Raw genomic sequence first — 19,463 nt, 5'->3', positions numbered from 1 at the left:
ATCAATTAACACTTTTTTTTGCTTAGTGGGTTGTGGACTACGTTCCATGTCATGAAATATACATTTATATCATCAAGTACTGAGCAATTCAGAATGATTCTACAGATCCATTGGTTCATGGTCCAGCCTCTTGGCATATTGTGCTGTTGGAAGAGAAAGGGGTTAAGCAGACTGGCTGAGTTTTTGTGGTCTGTAGCTTCCAATTCTGATAACTGCTACCAGACTAATTAAGGGTGGCTTCTGGCTGGAGCCTCACTGCAGAGCAGCTTGGCTTTCCATAGGTGTGGCTATTTGAGGAACAGGACATTTGCCCACTTGTTCTGGTCTGTTTCCAGTATGAAAAAATGTAACCCAGTAGCTAATCTCTAGTTTCTGATTAGGGCTAGAGTGGGTGGTCAGTGCTCTGGGCCCTGTCCCTCTGTCACTGTGACCTCTGGCAAGCTGCGCCACTTCTCCAGGCCTCAGTGTCCTCATCTCTAAAGTAAAGGGTTGGATTTGATTGTCACTACTCTAACACTGTGGCTGCATGTTAACCAACACAGAGTAAGACTGAGGCTCGGGTGTGGCCTTTCACTGCTGCTGTGGTCTGGTGCCAGGCTGGCGGGGCCAGAATCAGCAAGGGAGTTCTTCAAGTATGTATTCCTGGACCCCTTCCCTCCCCTCCCACTGGGGTGAGGCCTGAGAATCTGTATGTTTAAAAGATTTTATTTATTTATTTATTTGAAAGAGAGAGAGCACCTGTGAGTTGGGGGAGGAGCAGAGGGAGAAAGAGAGAATCTGAAGCAGACTCCGCACTCAGCATGGAGCCTGATGCGGGGCTTGATTTCACGACCCTGAGATCGTGACCTGAGCTGATGAAGAGTCAGATGCTTAACTGAGCCACCCAGGCACCAAAGAGAATCTGTATTTTTAGCAAACCCCTTAATGATTCTTTCTCTTTGCAAGGATGGTGACTTCTCCCAAGTCACCCAACGGATCACATCCTTGTCAAACTCTGGATCTGTCCTAAGGGTGGTCAAAAAAATCTCAGTGCCAAATCCTTCATGGAGACAGCTGGTATTGCTGGACGCCTACACGGTTCTGGCTTGGGGGCTGCCGGCAGCCTGGCTTCCAGAGCCCAAGGAGACAGGCTTCCCCGGCCTGTTGGCTTCTCACTGATGGTCACAGCTCAGCCCACCCTGTCCATCCACCGGGCCCTTTTTCCCCCACCAGTTTCTACCACATTCTGCTTCCCATGGCTTCCTGCTCCATATGGTTTGGTTCAGGCTACAGCAGCGTAATGACCACCCGCGTGTTTGTAGCAGCAGCCTTGCCTGACTGTCCTTTATCAAGCAAGAGACACTTTTCCTTCACCAGGTTTTATTCTTCCCTTCGTTCCCTCCTCTTCAAAAGACCTGATAGATACCATAGATTTCTTTATAAATCCTTCAGGACTTTGAACTACCTTATTAGCAGTTTATTCCAGAGACCTCTTATACACAGGGTTTTTAATATTTAAGAGGCCAGATTCCTTTTCCTCCGATTATTAAAACACACACACACACACCCCCCACACTTAAGTAAGAGCGTACTTAGGTTTTAAAAAGGTAGATCATGCTTTATCCATGATTTGAATTAGAGATTCTGATCTCATTATTATATTTCATATTTATTTCTTTCATGTCACACTTTGCTCATATTTATCATTTATAAATAAAGAAAGAAACCACAGGGAGCTGGATGTTTTCTTTGAGTAGTGTAGTGTATCAGAATTACCTGGATAATTTGATAAAATATAGATTCCTGGACCTCATCCCAGACTTACTGACTGACCATCCTTGGGGGAGGGAAGGACTTTGCATTTCCCATGAGATCTCTGGGTGATTCTTTTTCATGCTGAAGGCTGGGTGCTGTGGCTTTAGATGGTGGAGAGAATTTAGACAAGATAGGACGGACGCTGACATGCAGCCTGGTGGCCACCAGACCACTTAGCCTCAACTCCAGCCTCTGTGCCTCAGTTTGCTCATCTGTGAAAAATCTGCAAAACTAGCGGGTTGGCCTCATTGGTCACTGTGAGGATTAAATGCATTAGTAAGTGTAATATGTTTAAAGAAGTACCTGGACATGGTAAGGATTCTGTACATGCTTGCTGTGAATATTATCCCATGTCCAGAAATGGCACGAACAAAGTCAAACAGATGGAAATGGATGGCCTTTGTGGGGGAGGTGAGCAGACCAATTTGTCAGGAGCAGAAGGTTTCGGTTAGTGGTTTTCAAATTATGGTGCAAAAGCTTAACCTGGGGAGCTTGTTAAAATTTTAGTGTCCTTCCAAAGATTCTGATTTAGTAAACTTGGACTGAAGCCTTGAGATCTGCATTTTAAATTTTTGATGCAGGTGATCCGCACAGTTTGAGAAACACTGCTTTTGGTGGAGGAGGACCGGCATTTAAAGTTGGAGAGGTCTCCTGGGGTGGAGCTGGGGCTATAAAAAGATGCAGACATTAACTGCATATTTAATACCTGCTTTATTAGGTGTGTCCAGAAAGCAGTAGAAGTATCCGGGAGGTCCAGTGTGCATCCTACAACAACAAGCCATTCATGGGCCGCTTCTATGAATGGGAACCATTTGCAGAAGGTAAGACTAGACCCAGCTCTGTCCAGAGGAGTTATTATTGTGATTCCCCAACCCTGTTCCTTTCTGCCTGATGCTGGAAGAATTGTGATCCTGATTCGAGTGGCAGTAGGGAGCAAAGTATGGCCCCAGGATGCAGGAGAACCAGCAGGCAGTTTAGCTCAGAGGACCCTTGGACCATCAGTCAGACAGATGAGGCATTGATAGAAAAGAGTGGCATCTGAGGATGACCAGGTGAGTGGGACAGAACAGCGTTTGAGGAACTGGGGGGAGCGAGAAGTTCAAATCAAGGTTGTGAGGATTGAGTGGACAGTTTCCCTTTCCCTTGGTTCCTGCTCCAGGCTTGTGTGGTGGCTTCAGAGGATGCATAGGGTTGTAGAGTTGCCAGTTGTTTGGCTTTCGTGAGTGTGTGTGTGTGTGTTGGGGCGGGGGGGGGGGGGGCTTCGCATGCTGTTTCCAAAGCTGAAATGCTATAGGCAGGCATTGTCCTTGGTACCAAGGTTCCTGCCATTTCAAAATGGCAGCAGATCTGATGTTGATAGAACTTGGTAATACTGCTCTGGATTCCAGAGTCACTTTTCTTAGTTGAAACTGAGGTGATGACACGCCTTTCGAACTGAGAAGTATTACATTTTGGGAGATTCCTTCCATTACAGAGAAAGTGGGCTCCAAAGAGAGGATGGGTCAACCAAAACTTGTGGGGTTAAGTACTGGCAGTCAAGGTGACCAGAAGGGGAGAGTCCAGCCACCCTCAGTGTCCACTGTCGGCCCAAGGCAGTTGTCGGGATCCCTGGGATTGGCCAAAACCCAGAGTGCAGAGCACTGCCGCCACATTCAAGAGCTGGAGAAATTGTCCTGGGAGAAGGCTTCATAGTGATTTCATCACAAAACCAGTGCCTGTGGAAGCCAAACTGTGGGAAGTCGTGTCTCAGTGGGGACCCTGGGGGAAGAGGGAGGCCTTGATATCTGCTCTGAAATTGGATGCAAAATGGTTTTTGTCTGTGCATTTTCTTCAGAGGAGAGTCTGTAGCTTCTTGTGGATTCTCAAAGTGGTCCTATGACCTCAAAACTGTTAAGAACTCACTTCACTAAAAATTTGGGGTTACCAGATCCAAACAGGAAGGAAGAAGAGATGAAGCACAGAGTCAGCTGGATGCAAATGTGAAGCGGCCTGAGAGGCTGGAGGGCGAGCTCGGGAAGGATGCCTGCAGTGAAGTTTTGATGCCGTGAATCAGAGCTTGGCCGTGGCCCTTTTCATTCTGAAAAGCATTGTGTTAAATGCAAGCTGGTATCCTGATTTGGATCTCAGAACAGGAAAAGGGCATGGGTGGGAGACCTGGTGAAAGATGCATGAAGTATATAGTTATGTCAACAATATTGTCCTCGTGGGAATTTCTTAGTTTTTATAAGTGTATCATGGTCTTATTGGATATTAACATTAGGGGAAGCTGGGTGAAGAGCATACAGGAACTCTGTATGATCTTTGCAACTATTCTAGAAGTCTAAAGTGATTCCAAAGTAAAACATTTTTTAAAGGGCATTGTGCTCCCAGCTAGGTCTTAGATGCATTCTGATGAAGATAAAGTCTAAGAGTTGCTCTATATGGGTGAGTAAGAGCGCCCCAGATTGAAAGTTGTGCTTCCTGGAACCTCAGAATGTGTCCCCATCTGGAGACAGGGTTCCTGCAGATGGAAGGCGTTGAGGTCCTCCTGGAGTAGGGTGTGCTCTTAATCAAGTAACCGATGATCTTATAAGAAAACAAGAAAGGACACAGACTTCCAGGGAGAGAGCCAAGTGACAATGAAGGGAGAGATTGGGGTGATATGTCCACGAACCAAGGAGGGCCAGCAACCACCAGAAGTTAGTAGAGGCAAGAAAGGATCCTGGCGTAGAGTGGCCTGCCAACACCTTGCTTTTGCACTTCCAGCCCCTAGACCTAAAGTCCTGGGAGTATACTTCTGTTGTTTTAAGCCACCAAGTTTGTGGTATTTTGTCATGCAGCCCTAGGAAACTACTAGAAGGAGGAAAGAACTAGGTTCTGGAGTGATTGAGGTCTGCCCACACGAGTAGATCAGAAAGTGGGGGTGGTCCGAGCAGCAGCGGGGGAGGCCCAGAGAAGTGAGGCACGGATCTACGGTGAATGAGCATCTGATGGGTCCTGTCTACCTGAGGCTGTGCTTCTCAGCCCGAGCTGATCACTAGAATCATCGAGGAGCCTTCCGGAAATACTGACGCCTGCGCTCTGCTCCCAGAGACTGTGATTTCATCGGTCTAAGGTGCAGCCTGGACACCAGCGTTTTTCTAAAGATCCCAAGTGATTCTGATGGGCAGCCGGGGTTGAGAACCTCTAATCCCAGGGGAAGGCAGGACCCCAGAAGTGGTGGTGGCTCTAGCCTAAATGAAGAGACAGAATCGTGGCTGTGTTTATAAACTGTGAGAGATATTGTTGCGTCAGAACAGTGGTAGTTGTCAGTGAACATTTAGAGAAGAGGTAACCCAGGCCTTTGTCTGAGCCACACCCGCACTTTATTGCCAGTCTTTGATAATAGCTGCTTTATTGGGATTACCTGGGAGGAAGGGCAAATTCTTCCAGCAGGGCGATGTCTACTCCATTGTTTTGCCTGGAGCTGAAGTACAGGGCCGGACCTTGTCTGCATAGTTCGGGCTGGTCATCTGCCAGCCATGGCTGTCCAAGGCCCCCTGCTCCTGTCAGGCCTTCATAGAGCCAGGTCTCATATCCAAAGCCCTGCGTATTGCAAAGAATTCTTGCGCTGAAGTTTTCATGTATTATAGCTATGCTCTTTACATGTCTGATATTGTCTGGTTTATGATAGATTCTGCTTCTTTTGTTCCTTGGTTTGCCCTGATTTGTGCTGGACTTGAAGTATGAGGCCTGTGAGATTTTTTTTTAACACTTGCTTTAACATATGTAGACAGAGAGAGAATAGGTTGATAGTTGATAATAATAAGCTCCTTTACTTATCACTCAATTTCAACAGTTATCAGCTCATGGCCAATCTTTTTTACATATACCCCACCCTCTCTTCCCCACCCAGATTATGGGGAACTATTTGAATTCACATTATATAGCACTATTCCTTGGTAGATATATTAATTAGAAGTCTTGGTTGTGAGTGACAGAAACCCAGTGGAAAGTGGGGATTGGGACACAGAAAAACAGCTTTTTCAAAAATCATTACATACTTCTTGATCATAAGCCATAAGATTTTGAATGAACCAATTAGAATCGTGGTGTTTTACAAAGTAAAGGAAAATGCAAAACAGCAGATTAGAGAAATCATTTACCATCTGCGATGTGTTACTCTGTCTAGAAGATTCAGCATTCTTTGAAAATATTTACCGACATTAATATGTCTCGGGTGCCCAGGAGAGGAGGAGCCCATGGTTCCTGATATTGCATTTACTTTGACTTTGTTTCCATCATTCTTTCTGCTACTAAGATTGTTTTCTTGATTTTGTCCTCCTTCCTTGTAAATGACTCCCAGGCTGACCTGCGGGAGGAAGGCGCTCTTAATGCTTCTGCACGGTGCTCAGACTTCCCGGCTGGATTTTGCATTGGGCTCTTGGTTTTGTTTGCGTGTCTACCGCTATTCGCATGTGCCTGCTTAGAGAAACAGCTGCGCTCACTCAGTGCAATGCCACATAGAATAGTAAAAGCAGAGTGCACTCTGATAAACACATTAATTTTACCACATGCCTCGGCTTCAGCCTTTAGTCACATTTCCTGGATATGGCGATCTCTCCCGAGATAATGCCTCTAGGAATTTTTCTCAAACTCCTAGACCTCAGACTGTAGAGATGATGGTGTTAGAGTTAGGGTGCCTGGGACAGCAGAGTTTTATACCTGTTGCCCAGTCCCCTTTCACTCTCAAAACCATCTGGGACAATAAATTCTGCCGCCAGCCTAGCCAGCATGAGCCGCAGTAATAGGAAGACTCTTGTTTGGATGCTGACAGCGGGGAACGTGGTACTGCTTTCATGATTAGGGCGCTGGGGTTGGGCAGCATTAGAGGCCGAAGTTTTGCCGGGTCGCTCTGGGCTACCCAGCAGCAGGTATCAGTCTTCATCCATGAATCAGGAGACAGCTTTGTGTGTGGGTAGCTTAAGTCCACTTTGTGGCCCTGAGGGCTGAACTCAGCAGAGGGGAAATCTCGAAGCCAGAGGTGAGGAGGAGTTAGAGTTGGAGGTTGCCAACCGGTCATGGGGTCGGGGCCGCGGTATCTGTCAGGATTGCCTAGACGGTGTGCAGTAACAGAGAACCCCCCAGTCCCAAGGACTTCACGAAGCCCCGTTGGTCTCTTGCTCATGCTACACATGTAATGGAGTATGTGTTCTGCTCATTCGGGGCCCCAGGCTGGCAGAGGCTGCCTGTCGCCCTATGCTCCCACAGAGGTGGGGTCAGGGAACAAGTGAATCATGCACGGATTCTTGAAGCTTCTGCCAGAAGCCATCCCTGTTGTTTCTGCTCACATCTCATTGGCCAGAGCAAGTTGCCTGTCACACTGAACTTCAAGGGCAGCAGGGAGGTGCCATCCCACCCTATGCTCAGAGGAAGAGAAATGGAGTATCTGTGACCCGCCCTCACGACTAGCGCAGGCAGGAAGCTGCGACGCAATTCCCCGAATGCCTTCCTTAGACGTCCAGGGGACTTCGATCAGGCTGCTTGCAAGACTCGTTGGTTTTGCTCCAGGGAATATTAAAGGTGCCACACAGCCTCTCATAGGCACAGGGCCCTGAGCCATTGAGCTCAAGTTCTTCCCCTTGAGTAGAGCTCGGAGGTGCAGAATGGAACATTGACGCCCAGGTGCCCAGGGGTGCTGCTGCATCCCCCGCCGGTCCTGCAGGCTGCCCTGGCACGGACACCACGTTCGGGCATGGGGCAAGGGCTGCCAGATAAAAACACTCACAGTGTAATCAGAACTGTGGGACGTGAGGTGCAAAGGCTTGGGACCAAGTCCTGCTGGACCCGGGATGAGGATGCTTGTGTTTTAATGAAGCTGCTTCCTTCCCAGGTACCTGCATGTTCACCCCCGCAGCCCACCCCTCCTGCAGAGTCTGTAGTCATTATGAACCTTTCCAGGTGGACAGGACAGGCCGTAGGGAAACAAGAAGAGTATTCCAGTGATACCCTAACAAGATCCGTTCTCAGGCTCTCTCATACAGGTCTAGGAGTAACTGGCAAGACTAGGCCATATGTATTTGGTATATGAGTATATCATTGAGGACAAAGAGAAATCCTGAGGGTAGCCTCTTTGTGAAAACAAAACAATGATTTCAGTTTTATACATGTTGAGTTTGAATGGTAGCAAGATGTCGAGCAGAAAGTTGGGGATGAGACACTGAAATTTAAGGATCGTCGACCTGTATTTGAAGTCATTGGCCTTGGTGTGATAATTAAAGCCACCAGAATGGATGAAACCTTCAAGAGAGCATAGAATCATAAGGACAGTGACGTCAAGGAGGCAGCTTTGCAGTGTGTCCGTATTAAAGAAGCAAGGGAAAGAGGCTCAACCATTAAAGAGGGCTGCAAGGGGAAGGCATCATAACGCCATGGTGTCATTTCTTGTATTAATGAAGTCAACCATGCTTTATAAAGTTCTCTTATTACATACACCACAGTGAGGATCAAATAAGATAGTAGAGACTGCTTGTCTTTATTGAGCATTTACTATATACCAGGCACAGTTGCAGGTGCTAGCTCATTTAATGCCCACAATAACCCTGTGAGCTGGGTCCTATTATCAGCCTCATTTTACAGAAGAAACAAAGGCACAGAAGGGTTAAATAACTTGCCCAGGGTCGCCCAGCTAGCAGGGGATAGAGCCAGGTTCAAACCCCAGAGTCTGGCTGTGGAATCTCTCCTGTCAATGAGTATGGAAGCCAAGGGGAGGAGTTGTACAGTTGTGAGCATTTAAGACCAGTCTTTGGCTACCTGTTTTCACAGTAAAAATTAACTGAGTAATTAAAGTTCAGCTTTTCTTATAAAGCAAGATAGGGAGAGAAAGAGCGAGTGAGCACCAGTCAACACAGCTGAACACTGCAAGAGGTCAAAGAGAGAATGAGAAGTGAAAAATAAAACCATGGTAGGCTGTTGGGAATACGACTGGGAATTTTAAAAAAATTGCCATGAAAAAGGCGTATTTAGAATGTTTGCTAGTTTAAGGGGAGAGAGAAAGGTTTGTTTGGAACGGTTGAGAAACAAGGGTGTGTGCAGATGGAAAGAATGAAGCTCTTGGAGAGGGAGTCGGGGGTTAATAGAATGGTATCTATGAACCTACCCTGTCCTAAAAGAAAAGTAGGCATTTTCTTTTTCCCCTGCAGAAAGTATATTATTGTTTCTCTGCAAGGTATTATAATAAGAAAGCTTCTTCAGCATTTAATAAAAATTCATTTATTCAAGAGAAATGAAAGCAGTCATATGTCCATAAAAAAGATTTGTTTAAGAATGTTCATAGCAGTGTTTTCCTAATAGCCCCAAAGCTGGAAACAACCCAAATATCCATCAACAGGACACTGAGTAAACAAACTAAAGTACATTCATACAATGGAGTATTACTCAGCAGGAAAAAAAAGAACACCCTACTGATATGTATAAAAACCTGGATGAATCTCAGAAACATTAAGTTGACCAAAATAAGCCAGACGCAAGAGTACATTCTGTCTGATTACATTTACATGATGTTCTAAGAACAGGAAAAATTAGGCTGGGGTGATGGAAATCAGAACAGTGTTTGCCTATGAGAGTGGGGGGCAGTCAGCTGGAAAGGGACATGATGGAACTTTCTAGAATATGGCGATGTTCCTTTCTTTCTCCTTTCTCTCTTTTTATTTTTCTTACTCTTTCTTCCTGACCATGGAAGAACAAGAGTTTTAGGAAGAATAGACTCAGATGCATAGTATCATTTTTAGAATCATCTAGAATTACATAGGGCTTTGTTGGGCCTGGAAATCCTCAGATAGGTCCAGAAGCTAGACATCTGTATTAGTTAATATTCTTTTTTTGCAAGCAACAGATACGCATTTTGGCTAAGTCAAAACAAAAGGATTTTTTTTGGAAGAATATCCAGGAGGTCAGAGAATCAACAGGAAGTGTGCAGAACCAGGCTTGGTGAAGGACCGAAATCGAGGAAGCTTCTGGGGGTCCAGGTGGATAGAACTGATGGTCTTCCTTGTGTGCTACTGCTGCAATGGCTAAGTTCCAACAGGTTTCTCCATCCAAGATTCAAAGCCCTGGAAACAACTAAGCTTTGTTGGTTTGGTGTAAATCACATGCCTCCCTCTTGGCCTGAGGGGTGAGGGGTGGGTCCCCTGATTGGCATTCCCACCAAGACTGTACACAGGGGGGGGTGGGAATTAATTCCCCAGAAGAAAATCCAGATGCTGAACTAAAAGAATGAAGGGCGGATCCTGAATGGCCCCAACCAAGGTCCCTAACAGAAACTCATGACAAGTCAAGGTACCCACCTGACTTGTCAACCCTCATTTCATCCATAGGCTCACGGGGCTTCTTAATACCTTTGAGGAATTATTGGAATTGGAATATAACATACGGGTATCACTCTTTCATTCTTGTGATGTTTACATTTCCAAAGATTTCTACAGATAGGCCCCCTTATGTATGCATGACCTGTAACTGTGTGGATCCCCCTTGCTCCTAGACATTCTGCTAACATGATTCAAGTTGATCAGGGAACATTTACACAGGGGCATGGGAGAGAGGCTGGGGTTCTGTGGTGCCCTTTCCACCCCACTGCGTCCTGTGTCGGGGGTGATCTCAGGGAGAAGTGAAGGGCTAGTAGTGACTCTTCCTACCACCCCCGATCTCCACAATCTGGGTCACTGGGCTAGCCTTCCTGCTCCCCAGTAGGATTATGTGCGTGCGGAACATGGCTGCTTCTCACAACCATGCTGTTTTTCCCTCTCTCTCTCTCTGAAGAGTAAGGAGAATGTAGGAATGGCGCAAATAAGAATCACACCTCCCTGTTCATCTTTTCCATGGGAAATTTAAGATTTCTAAAAGGAAAGATTGTTTGAGGGAGAAAATCGTCCCTGCTGTAGGGTCTTCCAGAAAGTGCAAATGGTTCCTGTAAAAGCAGTTTTCTTTCCTGGCTCTTGAGCCAGTGTCATTCTGAGTAATTAGTAAAGAAGAGCCTCAGGGTATATTTCAACATCTAGTGAGCAGATTCATCTGAACATGGAATAACTTTAAGGATTTGAAACCTAGTGTGGAGCTTAAACCCATTGCAAAATATTAAATCATGAGACTCAGTCCTATTATCTCTCTCTTCCCAGAAGCTGTTTTCCACGAAGACGGTCTCCGTCCTATAGTATGGCTGGGGGGGGGGGTGGGGTGGGGTCAGGGGTCACTGCTGTGTGCCTATTCCACAGATGCAGGAACTGAGTCTCAGGGATGGATGGTCTGCCCCAGGGCGCAGAATCATATAGAAGTATCAGATGAAAAAAGGACTTACATAACACAGCCCGCTGGGCTGGGAGCCGTGCTTTGCCGCAGGGGCTCCGCTCTGTGTAACCAAGCTGGGACAGATCTCTTCCTCTAGAAACAAACAAATGTGTTTTTACAGCAAGACTACCAAGACTTCTCCAGGAAATCCTGGGACTGTGTCTTCGTCCTCTGTTGCCCCCCTGAGCAGAGGGGGCTTGTATTATAGATCGGTAGGGGCGTGTCCTGAAGGAGCAGTCGGGACGTTTTGTTGCACCTTGCGCGGACATTGAGAAATTAGCTCTGGGAAGACATCGAGAGGTTTGTAGACTTAGAGGGTTTAGGGCTAGGAAGTAATCAGTGAATATGCAGTTTATACTGAAGTTGCAAATTCAGCCTGCCCTTTTCATATTTACTGAAGAAATTCTCCCCTATCTGCATAGCCCCTCCCCCACAGCTATTAAACTGCAGCCGTACCTACCTGTCCATCTCTATTTCTTAGACATCTCAGTGAGAACATTCCATGGATCAGTGGGCCTTGTTTACAGAGGATTAAAGGAAAAATCTGCGGTTGGGCGGGAGGAAGGGAGAGAGCGTGCATCAGCTCTGCCTCTTTTTCCCCAGTCTGCTTTATCTACCTCCTCATACTGCCTGCGCTGCCTCAGCATACTCTTGTGATGCCACCATTGTTTACCCGGGAATGATGCTTATTGCCTGGCTACCCTCTGGAACCACATTGAATGAAAGGCCCAGTTTCCCCCTTCAGATATTTGAAAGCAGCCACCTTGTCCCCCGGGACCTTGCTTGACCAGCCCGTTGAATACTTGTTTCCTCCCATTGATCCCGTAGGCGTTGGGGCATATGTTTGTTTATCAGTGTGGCTGTGCTCTTTAGAATATAGCATGTGAGTTCTACCAAGCAGGTCTCCTAGCCTGTGCCAGCCCTGGCCCTGGCTGAGTGTAGCTGTGCTGTGCTGGACTCAGGAACGAGGGTGTCATTGCATGGGCTAGCAATGTCTTGCACAGGTACGGAAGGGAGATGGCCACGCATATGCTGCCTTGTTGCTGTCTGCACCATTTTCCAGTCTTTCAAACTGTGGCTACATAGGTGCCAATTAACCCTTTTAGTTGCTTGAAAGTTTGGGATGAGTCCCTGTTCTTTATTGAAAAGAGATGAGGTTCTTGAAGCCTTCATAAAGTGTACCAAGCATTGCATAGGTGTTCGTACAAATGCCTGTATAAATCTTCTCTAATCAGGGAAACGATGCAAATAAATGTGTTGGACGCATATCATTGTATGTTATCTCTAAAATATGTTCACATTTAACAAGTAACTAAAAACCAAACAATAGGTAACTGCTTATAATTTTCCAAGAGAAGACTTTAGGATAGCTGCAGTAGTTGGGGGCAGGCCTGATTTCCAGAATGATCCTTTTTTTTTAATTATTTTTTAAAGATTTTATTCATTCAAGAAAGAGGGAGCGAGAGCATGCACAGGGCAGGGAGGGACAGAGGGAGAGGGAGAAGCAGACTCCCTGCTGAGCAGGGAACCTGATGATGATGATGATGATGATGATGATGATGATGATAATGTGGGGCTTGATCCCAGGACCGTGGGATCATGACCTGAGTCGAAGGCAGACACTTAACTAACTGAGCCACCCAGGTGCCCCTGGAATGATATTTTAAAATAGGGGTATCATTTTAAAATAAAGTATCATTTTAAAATATCATTTTTAAATGATACTTTAAATTAGGGGTTCCTTCAGGGGTTCAAAGTATCTAGAGGTGGAGAAATTAAATCAGGAATAATTTCTAAAAACTGGATTTCCTGCTATCTATGTATTAAATAGTTTTCATTCTGTTTTTGGAATTGAACTTCCTGTCTGTATCTGAGACTGTGTCTCCTCCAGCAAAACAAAATTGCAATAGAGGCAATTATTTGTGTCCGGATTATCCTGCTTCCAAACCCAGCTATCTTCAGCCTGAACTGTGGAGAGCACTTGTCATCAGATCCAGAGTTCACATGCGTTATTGTCACACCTCTTCACTGCAAACCCAGGCTGCAATAACAGCTCACTATTTGAGATCCTTTCAATCACAATACTCTGCCACTGAGTATATCCTGGGATATGTTTTTCTTTAAGATTACTAATTGTGGTATATATTATTACCCTGAAATATAAGGCTTTTGTTCATTCACAACCATTTCTGTTCATGTAGGAGAAATGTCTGGATTTTTACTTGACCCTCTCTTTTCTGTTCGGGGTTGTCTCTTCTCCATTCTTGCCCCTGATGGCGTCCAGTGATCTCTGGGCAGCCCACTGAGGAAGATGCACCTTTCTGGGCCTGTGGTACTGGGACTAAGACGGTGGAGGTTCAGTAGCTCCCCCAGGGCAAAGCCGAAGGGGTCATCACTACTTCACGATACCAGCTTCCCCCTGTTCAGCTCACCCTTCCATGGGCCGTGCCTAGTTTTTTTAATCTGGATTTTTTTTCATTCTCTGCATTGAGGTGTCCAGATACATACACACCACCACACCACCCAACAACTGCTGTGAAGAAACCATGTCAGCCCTGTTGCCAGACTTGCGTTTGGATATGTTTAATTGGCCCAGAAGTAAAACAAGGGCCCCATATGAATTCTAGTTTGGAACTAAAGGCGGCAAAAAGCAGGGAACAGTTTTGTAAATGGAGGTGATTAATAACTGAACAGCAGCTTTGGATTTGGTCAACAGAATTTCCAACTCAAGATTGCTCCTTAGTAATTAATAAGAAAGGCTTAGGAAAACAAAGTTCTACGTTATGTTCAGTTACTTTATTTTCTCTTAAACCTTGCTACAGACAGCATTTCACTGGGAGGCGAGGAGAAGGGTGAGTGGTCCTTGGCTGGGGGGGAGGAGACTAAGCAGCATCAGGTTAGGGGTGGGGAGAGCCAGCTCTAGCCGGGGTCAGAGGCGCGAGGCAGACAAGCCGTGCCCTTTCGTGAGGCTGGAAGTCAGCAACAGACAGAGCAAGAGACTGGCAGGGCGACCATAGATTTCACGTGGTTACTAAATTAACTTTTGTTTCAAAATTTTATGGAGGGAGCCCTAATTTATGGGACTGAGTCAAGTTTTGTCCAGGGGAGTGATGTGAAGTTTGGGTTAATCCCTGAAACAGTTTTCATCTAAAGGCATGCTCTAACAAATGATGTTTTTTGTTTTTGTTTTGTTTTATTTTTAAATTGAGCTGCCCGTTAAAAATAGGTCAGATGTAAACAGGACAGTGGGGCTTTCGGTGTGGGGGGAAACTTACAGGAACTTGGATGAGATGTCTGCTGCGATCATGAGGCCTGCCTGTTACAGGGAAGGGGAGAAAATGGAGAGGAGGGCTCTTGCCTTCCAGTCCATACAGGTTACTTCTCGATGCCAACTGTTTAGAAAGGGAAGCAGATCAGATGCATACAGCCCCCTTTCCACTTGTCCTTAAGGTTACGCAAATACTCATCACGTAAGAGCTTTGGCCCTTGTCTGGTGAGCGTGTAGCTGTGGGCGCCTTGGCGTACTTAATAGCGCCCCATCCATCAGGCGTGATGCCTTGTCCTACACCTGCTTGCCGTGTTTGTTTAAGCTGGCTCTAGAGGTTGTACAGAGATCAGGAGCAACCTGCTTGCAAACCCTCAGTGAGAAATGCTACCTTTCAAAAGCCCTTCAGCATGTTCTTCAGATTCAGAGGAGGACTCAAGCCATTGACATTTACGATGGTTATCCATTCTTCTCCTGAGGCTGTGCTCATGACGTCTCCAGGCGGGGAGTGCCGTGGGACGTCTGGGTTATCAGCTCCCACCCCAGCCCCCTGGACCCGTGGGGCTTCTGCCTTTGGAATCAGCTAGTGTGGTGTCCTGCCTCCTGGGCCCTGCCGAGGGGCTACCCAATGGAACTGTGCTTCAGAACCGGACGAGTTCATGCAGAACAGGACAGTGCACCTTTTCTCCTTTAAAAAACATTTTTTCTGCATCACGTTGGCATTAATTTATGCAGCCACCTTTTGTTCTGTGTGAGAGAGAGAGCCTTGGGGAAGCAGGAAGAGAGTGGGCAAAGGACACAGCCCTAGAGGCACCAGCTCCAGCCTCCTTGGACCACAGTCAGAAGTTACTTCCTCCTCTTGTGAGGATCCAGTGACTTGATGGGTATAAAGCACATGTATAAATGTTGCAAAGTCCACTACTGATAACCAAGTGCCTGCTTTGTGCCTGGCATCCTCCAGGTGAAGTCTGGAATGGTGAGGAGGATGGGGCATATGCAGATGTCAGGAAAGGCATTCCAGACAGAGGGACTAGCGGGAGCAAAGGTGCAAGGACAGAAAACCCAGAATGTGTGCGGGGGAACATCAGGGACTGTATTTTGGCTGGAGCGAAGGATGTATAAAGGGAAGAAGAGCTGAGTAAGGTTGGGCTAGAAGTTTGGGGCCAGATTATGGAGGGCCTGAAACAGGAGGCTAAGGAAATTGGAGTTCATTTTACAGGCAGCGAGGAGCTATTGGGGTTTTTTAAGTAGGGGAGTAACTTGATCAGAGTTGAGCTTCAGGAAAATTAATCTGGCAGCAAAATGCTGGAACAAGAAGGGGTATAAATAAATAAATAATTTGAAAATCTGGCAGTAGTATTTTCAAATATGTTCTGAAACGTATAAGCTGTATATTTTGAAATGATAATGTCTTTCTTGTTCTTTTTTTTTTTTTTTCTCCTGCACGGCAGCCAATTTTTTTTATCCTCTTCTTTCTTTCATTTCTCTTTCTGTCTCATTCACTCATGCTTTCCCTTTGTCCTGCCTGTTTTTCATGGTTAGTGGTGTTTTGGGTGGGGGTTTCAACTTGTTCAAGCTTTTTCAGTCAGAGGCTGAGAGTCTCAGGACAGTGCTTTGAGAAGGTCCGGCTGTCAGGCTCTGTGTCCAGTGTACCAACTGTGACCCGGTTCCATTCTGAAGGCAGAGAAAGCATCCAGCTGTGATTTTCACCAACCCCAACCACACAAAGTGTAGGTATTTTGAATGAGTGGGCAAATTCCTGTCGTTCATGTGGCCAAGGTTTTTATAATCCCATTTTCTGGACTCATCACCAAAATGCTCAGCAGAGTTTTGAAACTCTTGGGTTAGCAAGAACAGTGGGATTTCTATGGATTTTGTAGATATGCCCCTTTCCCCCGCCCATGCAAACTTCATAAATGTGTTTAGATCCTAGGTGTTCGTGGGTTTAACTTGCAGGTTTGTGACTCTCTGTGAGTTCCCCTGAGGGCCCATGGCACAAATTTTGACTGAGATATGGCTCTGAAAAGTTATCTTGCAAGATACACGTACAGAGAAGGGCATTTAGCTTTGCTGTTCCCTACTTACTTGTGCATTGGCAATAATACTCATTAATTAATTAGAATTTTTCTTTTCTGTGAAAAATGGCAGCCAAGTGAGAGATATACCTCAAGTGAAATGTGAAAGTGTGATTCATTTGTAGTGTGTAGCGTAAGGCTCGGAACAGGAAATTTATATGACTCTCCATGGAAATGTGATTCGCAAGAAGCTAGGAGCCTCTATAAACATTTTTGTATTTGTGAATCTGGGAATTCAAGAAGGTTCCGGATGTGTGCCTCAGGAATGTCAAGAGTGTGCTGTAAATCCAAATTCACAAAACAGATAAATTGAGTGACTATTCAGATTGCAAGATGATTTTTCATTTTATTAACTATTTATTGCTTGTTTACCTTAGAGAAGCCTTTCAGTAAATGTTGTTTGATTTACAGAAATTCAATGTACACAACTATTTCTGGATAAATGTATTATGTTAAGTGGAATCTCGTTTTCATAGCATTAGGAAATTTTAAGATACTCATTTCTCCACTTGAAAAATTAATTTGCATTGATGAAAGGTATTTATTCAGTAATTACCAATTTGTTTTTTACCACAAGAAATTTCGTATTGGTGATTCTAATTTTCAAAGCTGTTTAATAACAAAGGTTCTTCTTTGTTGTGCTTGGTCATTACCATATTCACTGTCTTTTGGCTTAAAATGTAGAATAGCCTTTAAAACCCTGACTCTGATGGTTACCTGCTCTGGGACCAAAGGCCTCAGATTCTCCATCAAGAAAATGGGGATAATAGTAGTATCCCCTCAAAGGTCTTTGGAAAGATTAAGTGACATGATCCATGCATCTTGCACCCAGTAGGTACTCAAATAATGTTAGCTATTATAGTATTACTCTTATTTTTCCAGTCCCAGAGATGAGATCAGTTAACTCAAGCTGAGCAGTTTTTTATTTTCAAATGAATGTTTTTTATTCAATTTCTTTTTTTTTTTTTTAAAGATTTTATTTATTTATTCGACAGAGAGAGACAGCCAGCGAGAGAGGGAACACAGCAGGGGGAGTGGGAGAGGAAGAAACAGGCTCCCAGCAGAGGAGCCTGATGTGGGGCTCGATCCCAGAACCCTGGGATCACGCCCTGAGCCGAAGGCAGACGCTTAACGACTGAGCCACCCAGGCGCCCCTTTTTATTCAGTTTCTGTTCTGTATCTAAACTATTGTACATTTCCCCAAATGAGGAAGTTTTGGGCATTTCACTTAAACTACTGGTGTCTAGCAGTTATCAGGAGACGATACCATTGATGGAAATAGGAATATACTATTGTTTGGATATTTTAAATTTTGTGTTGAATAATAGGTTCTGGTTCCAGACAGCTTCCCCTTCTTTCTTGGTGTGATAATATTTTGAAAACTTAAACTCATACAAATAAATGTTGCGGTACTGTGTGGAGGGGCGGAGATGCCCAGAATGTTGCCAAAGAAGTGTTTCCATGCTACATTTTTAGGCTGCAGGTGATAGAAGTTTCAGTAAGCAGTTCTTGCTGGGAGTTCTATAATATGGTGGACCCAAAGCATTTTTGAGCTCAGTGATGGAAAAAACTGGTGTTCTTTGTTTTGAGAATTAATGTAAATAAACTATCACAAAGACACATAGTCTCTGGGATCCATGCTCTTCATATAACTCAAAACTTTTTTTTTTGCTGGAGGTGCCTGCCCTGCCTTGTAATGGTGAGCTGAGAGATTTCAGCCATGAAAAAAAGTTTCCTAAATAAGTCACCTTGTGAATATGAAAATAATTCAGGGTATCCAAGTCTTTTCCCTTTATTTTGAGGAAAATTATTCCTCCATTAAGAAAAACAACAATTCAATATTTAGTGTAAGAACACTAGCCATGATCTTTCTCCCCTCCCCCATAGCTGGGATTCAACTGGGTAATAGAGCTTTTGGGTGTACTTTTTATTACACTGTGTCTAGAAAAGTTGAATAGTCCACAGAGTGCATTGCATTCTCTCCTTTTACGAGTGAGCTGTTCTCTGTGGAAGCCCCAACATTTTAGGGCACAGTCACCGGCCCCCGTCCTGGCTGCCCTTCTTAGTGTTAGGCATGGTCTCTACATTTTCAGAGACCTGAGCGCCATCCTTACTATGAATGGGATGGAACAGAATGGAATGGGATGAAATAATCTTCCCTTATTAAAAATTACTTTTTCAGATATCCCACAGCTAAGCATTTTGCACATTAACAAGCCTTTACAACAACATTATTAGCAGAACAAGTGAAGACCATTAAATGCGCTAATCTTTCATGCCAAACTTCTCAGCTGGCTGGAGAGTCCCTTCACTGCTCCTTCATGTGTGTCTTAAGTGTGTTGTTTGGTTTTTAGCCTGGCTATCTCTTTTTGAGCCAAACAAGAAAAGTTTATGTGTACGTAGTATCAGGGCGTCGCCAACGTGCTCTTCATGGAGCTTTGTTCACCTCTAAGGGGTTTCTGAAACTGACCCCAAAGGAAACTTCAAGCTAATTAGTGCTTCATGAATCAGATTGTCCAATGGATTGTTCCAAATCCCAACTTCTCTGTTAAATTGAAAAAAATCTGGGGTGCCTGGGTGGCTCAGTCAGTTGAGCATCCGACTCTTAGTTTCAGCTCAGGTCATGTTCTTACAGCCCTTGGATCGAGTCCTGTATCAGACTCTGCACTCAGCATGGAGTCTGCTTTAGATTCTTTCTCCCTCTCTGCCCCCGCTGCCCCTCCCCCATCATGAGCAGGCACATTTGTGTGCGCGTGCTCTCTCAGATAGATAAATAAATAAATAAATAAATAAATAAATAAGTATAATATAATATTTTTAAAAATCCTAGTGAATTTTCTTTAAAAACTTGCATAGTTTTTAAAATAAATATCATTGCCAGAAATTATTTTCGCAGCTGAAAGTCAGATTTTTTTCCTACCACAATTAAAAAAAAAGGTCAGGTTTAGGCCCGTTTGTATCTCTGCAATGGTAAACTTTCATTTGACATATACATAGGACGCATTGTTAAAAGTTGACATGTACATATA

At 44.8% G+C, this 19,463-nt stretch overlaps 1 protein-coding gene across 1 annotated transcript in view; it reads left to right on the top strand.

Moving 5' to 3' along the window:
- Nucleotides 1-19,463, top strand: part of THSD4 (thrombospondin type 1 domain containing 4) — a 546,279-nt gene that overhangs the window by 117,812 nt on the left and 409,004 nt on the right. The window contains exon 6 of the mRNA XM_087856815.1: nucleotides 2,513-2,615. Coding sequence (XP_087712941.1) covers nucleotides 2,513-2,615 — 103 coding nt within the window. The remainder of the gene's footprint in view (nucleotides 1-2,512; nucleotides 2,616-19,463) is intronic.

The sequence above is a fragment of the Ursus americanus genome, chromosome 28 (genome assembly GCF_024610735.1).
Source record: "Ursus americanus isolate L20-20 chromosome 28, mUrsAme1.1.p, whole genome shotgun sequence".
Taxonomy (NCBI): Eukaryota; Metazoa; Chordata; class Mammalia; order Carnivora; family Ursidae; genus Ursus; species Ursus americanus.
Note: the sequence above shows the minus strand (reverse complement) of the source record. Positions and strands in the feature narration are given on the sequence as shown.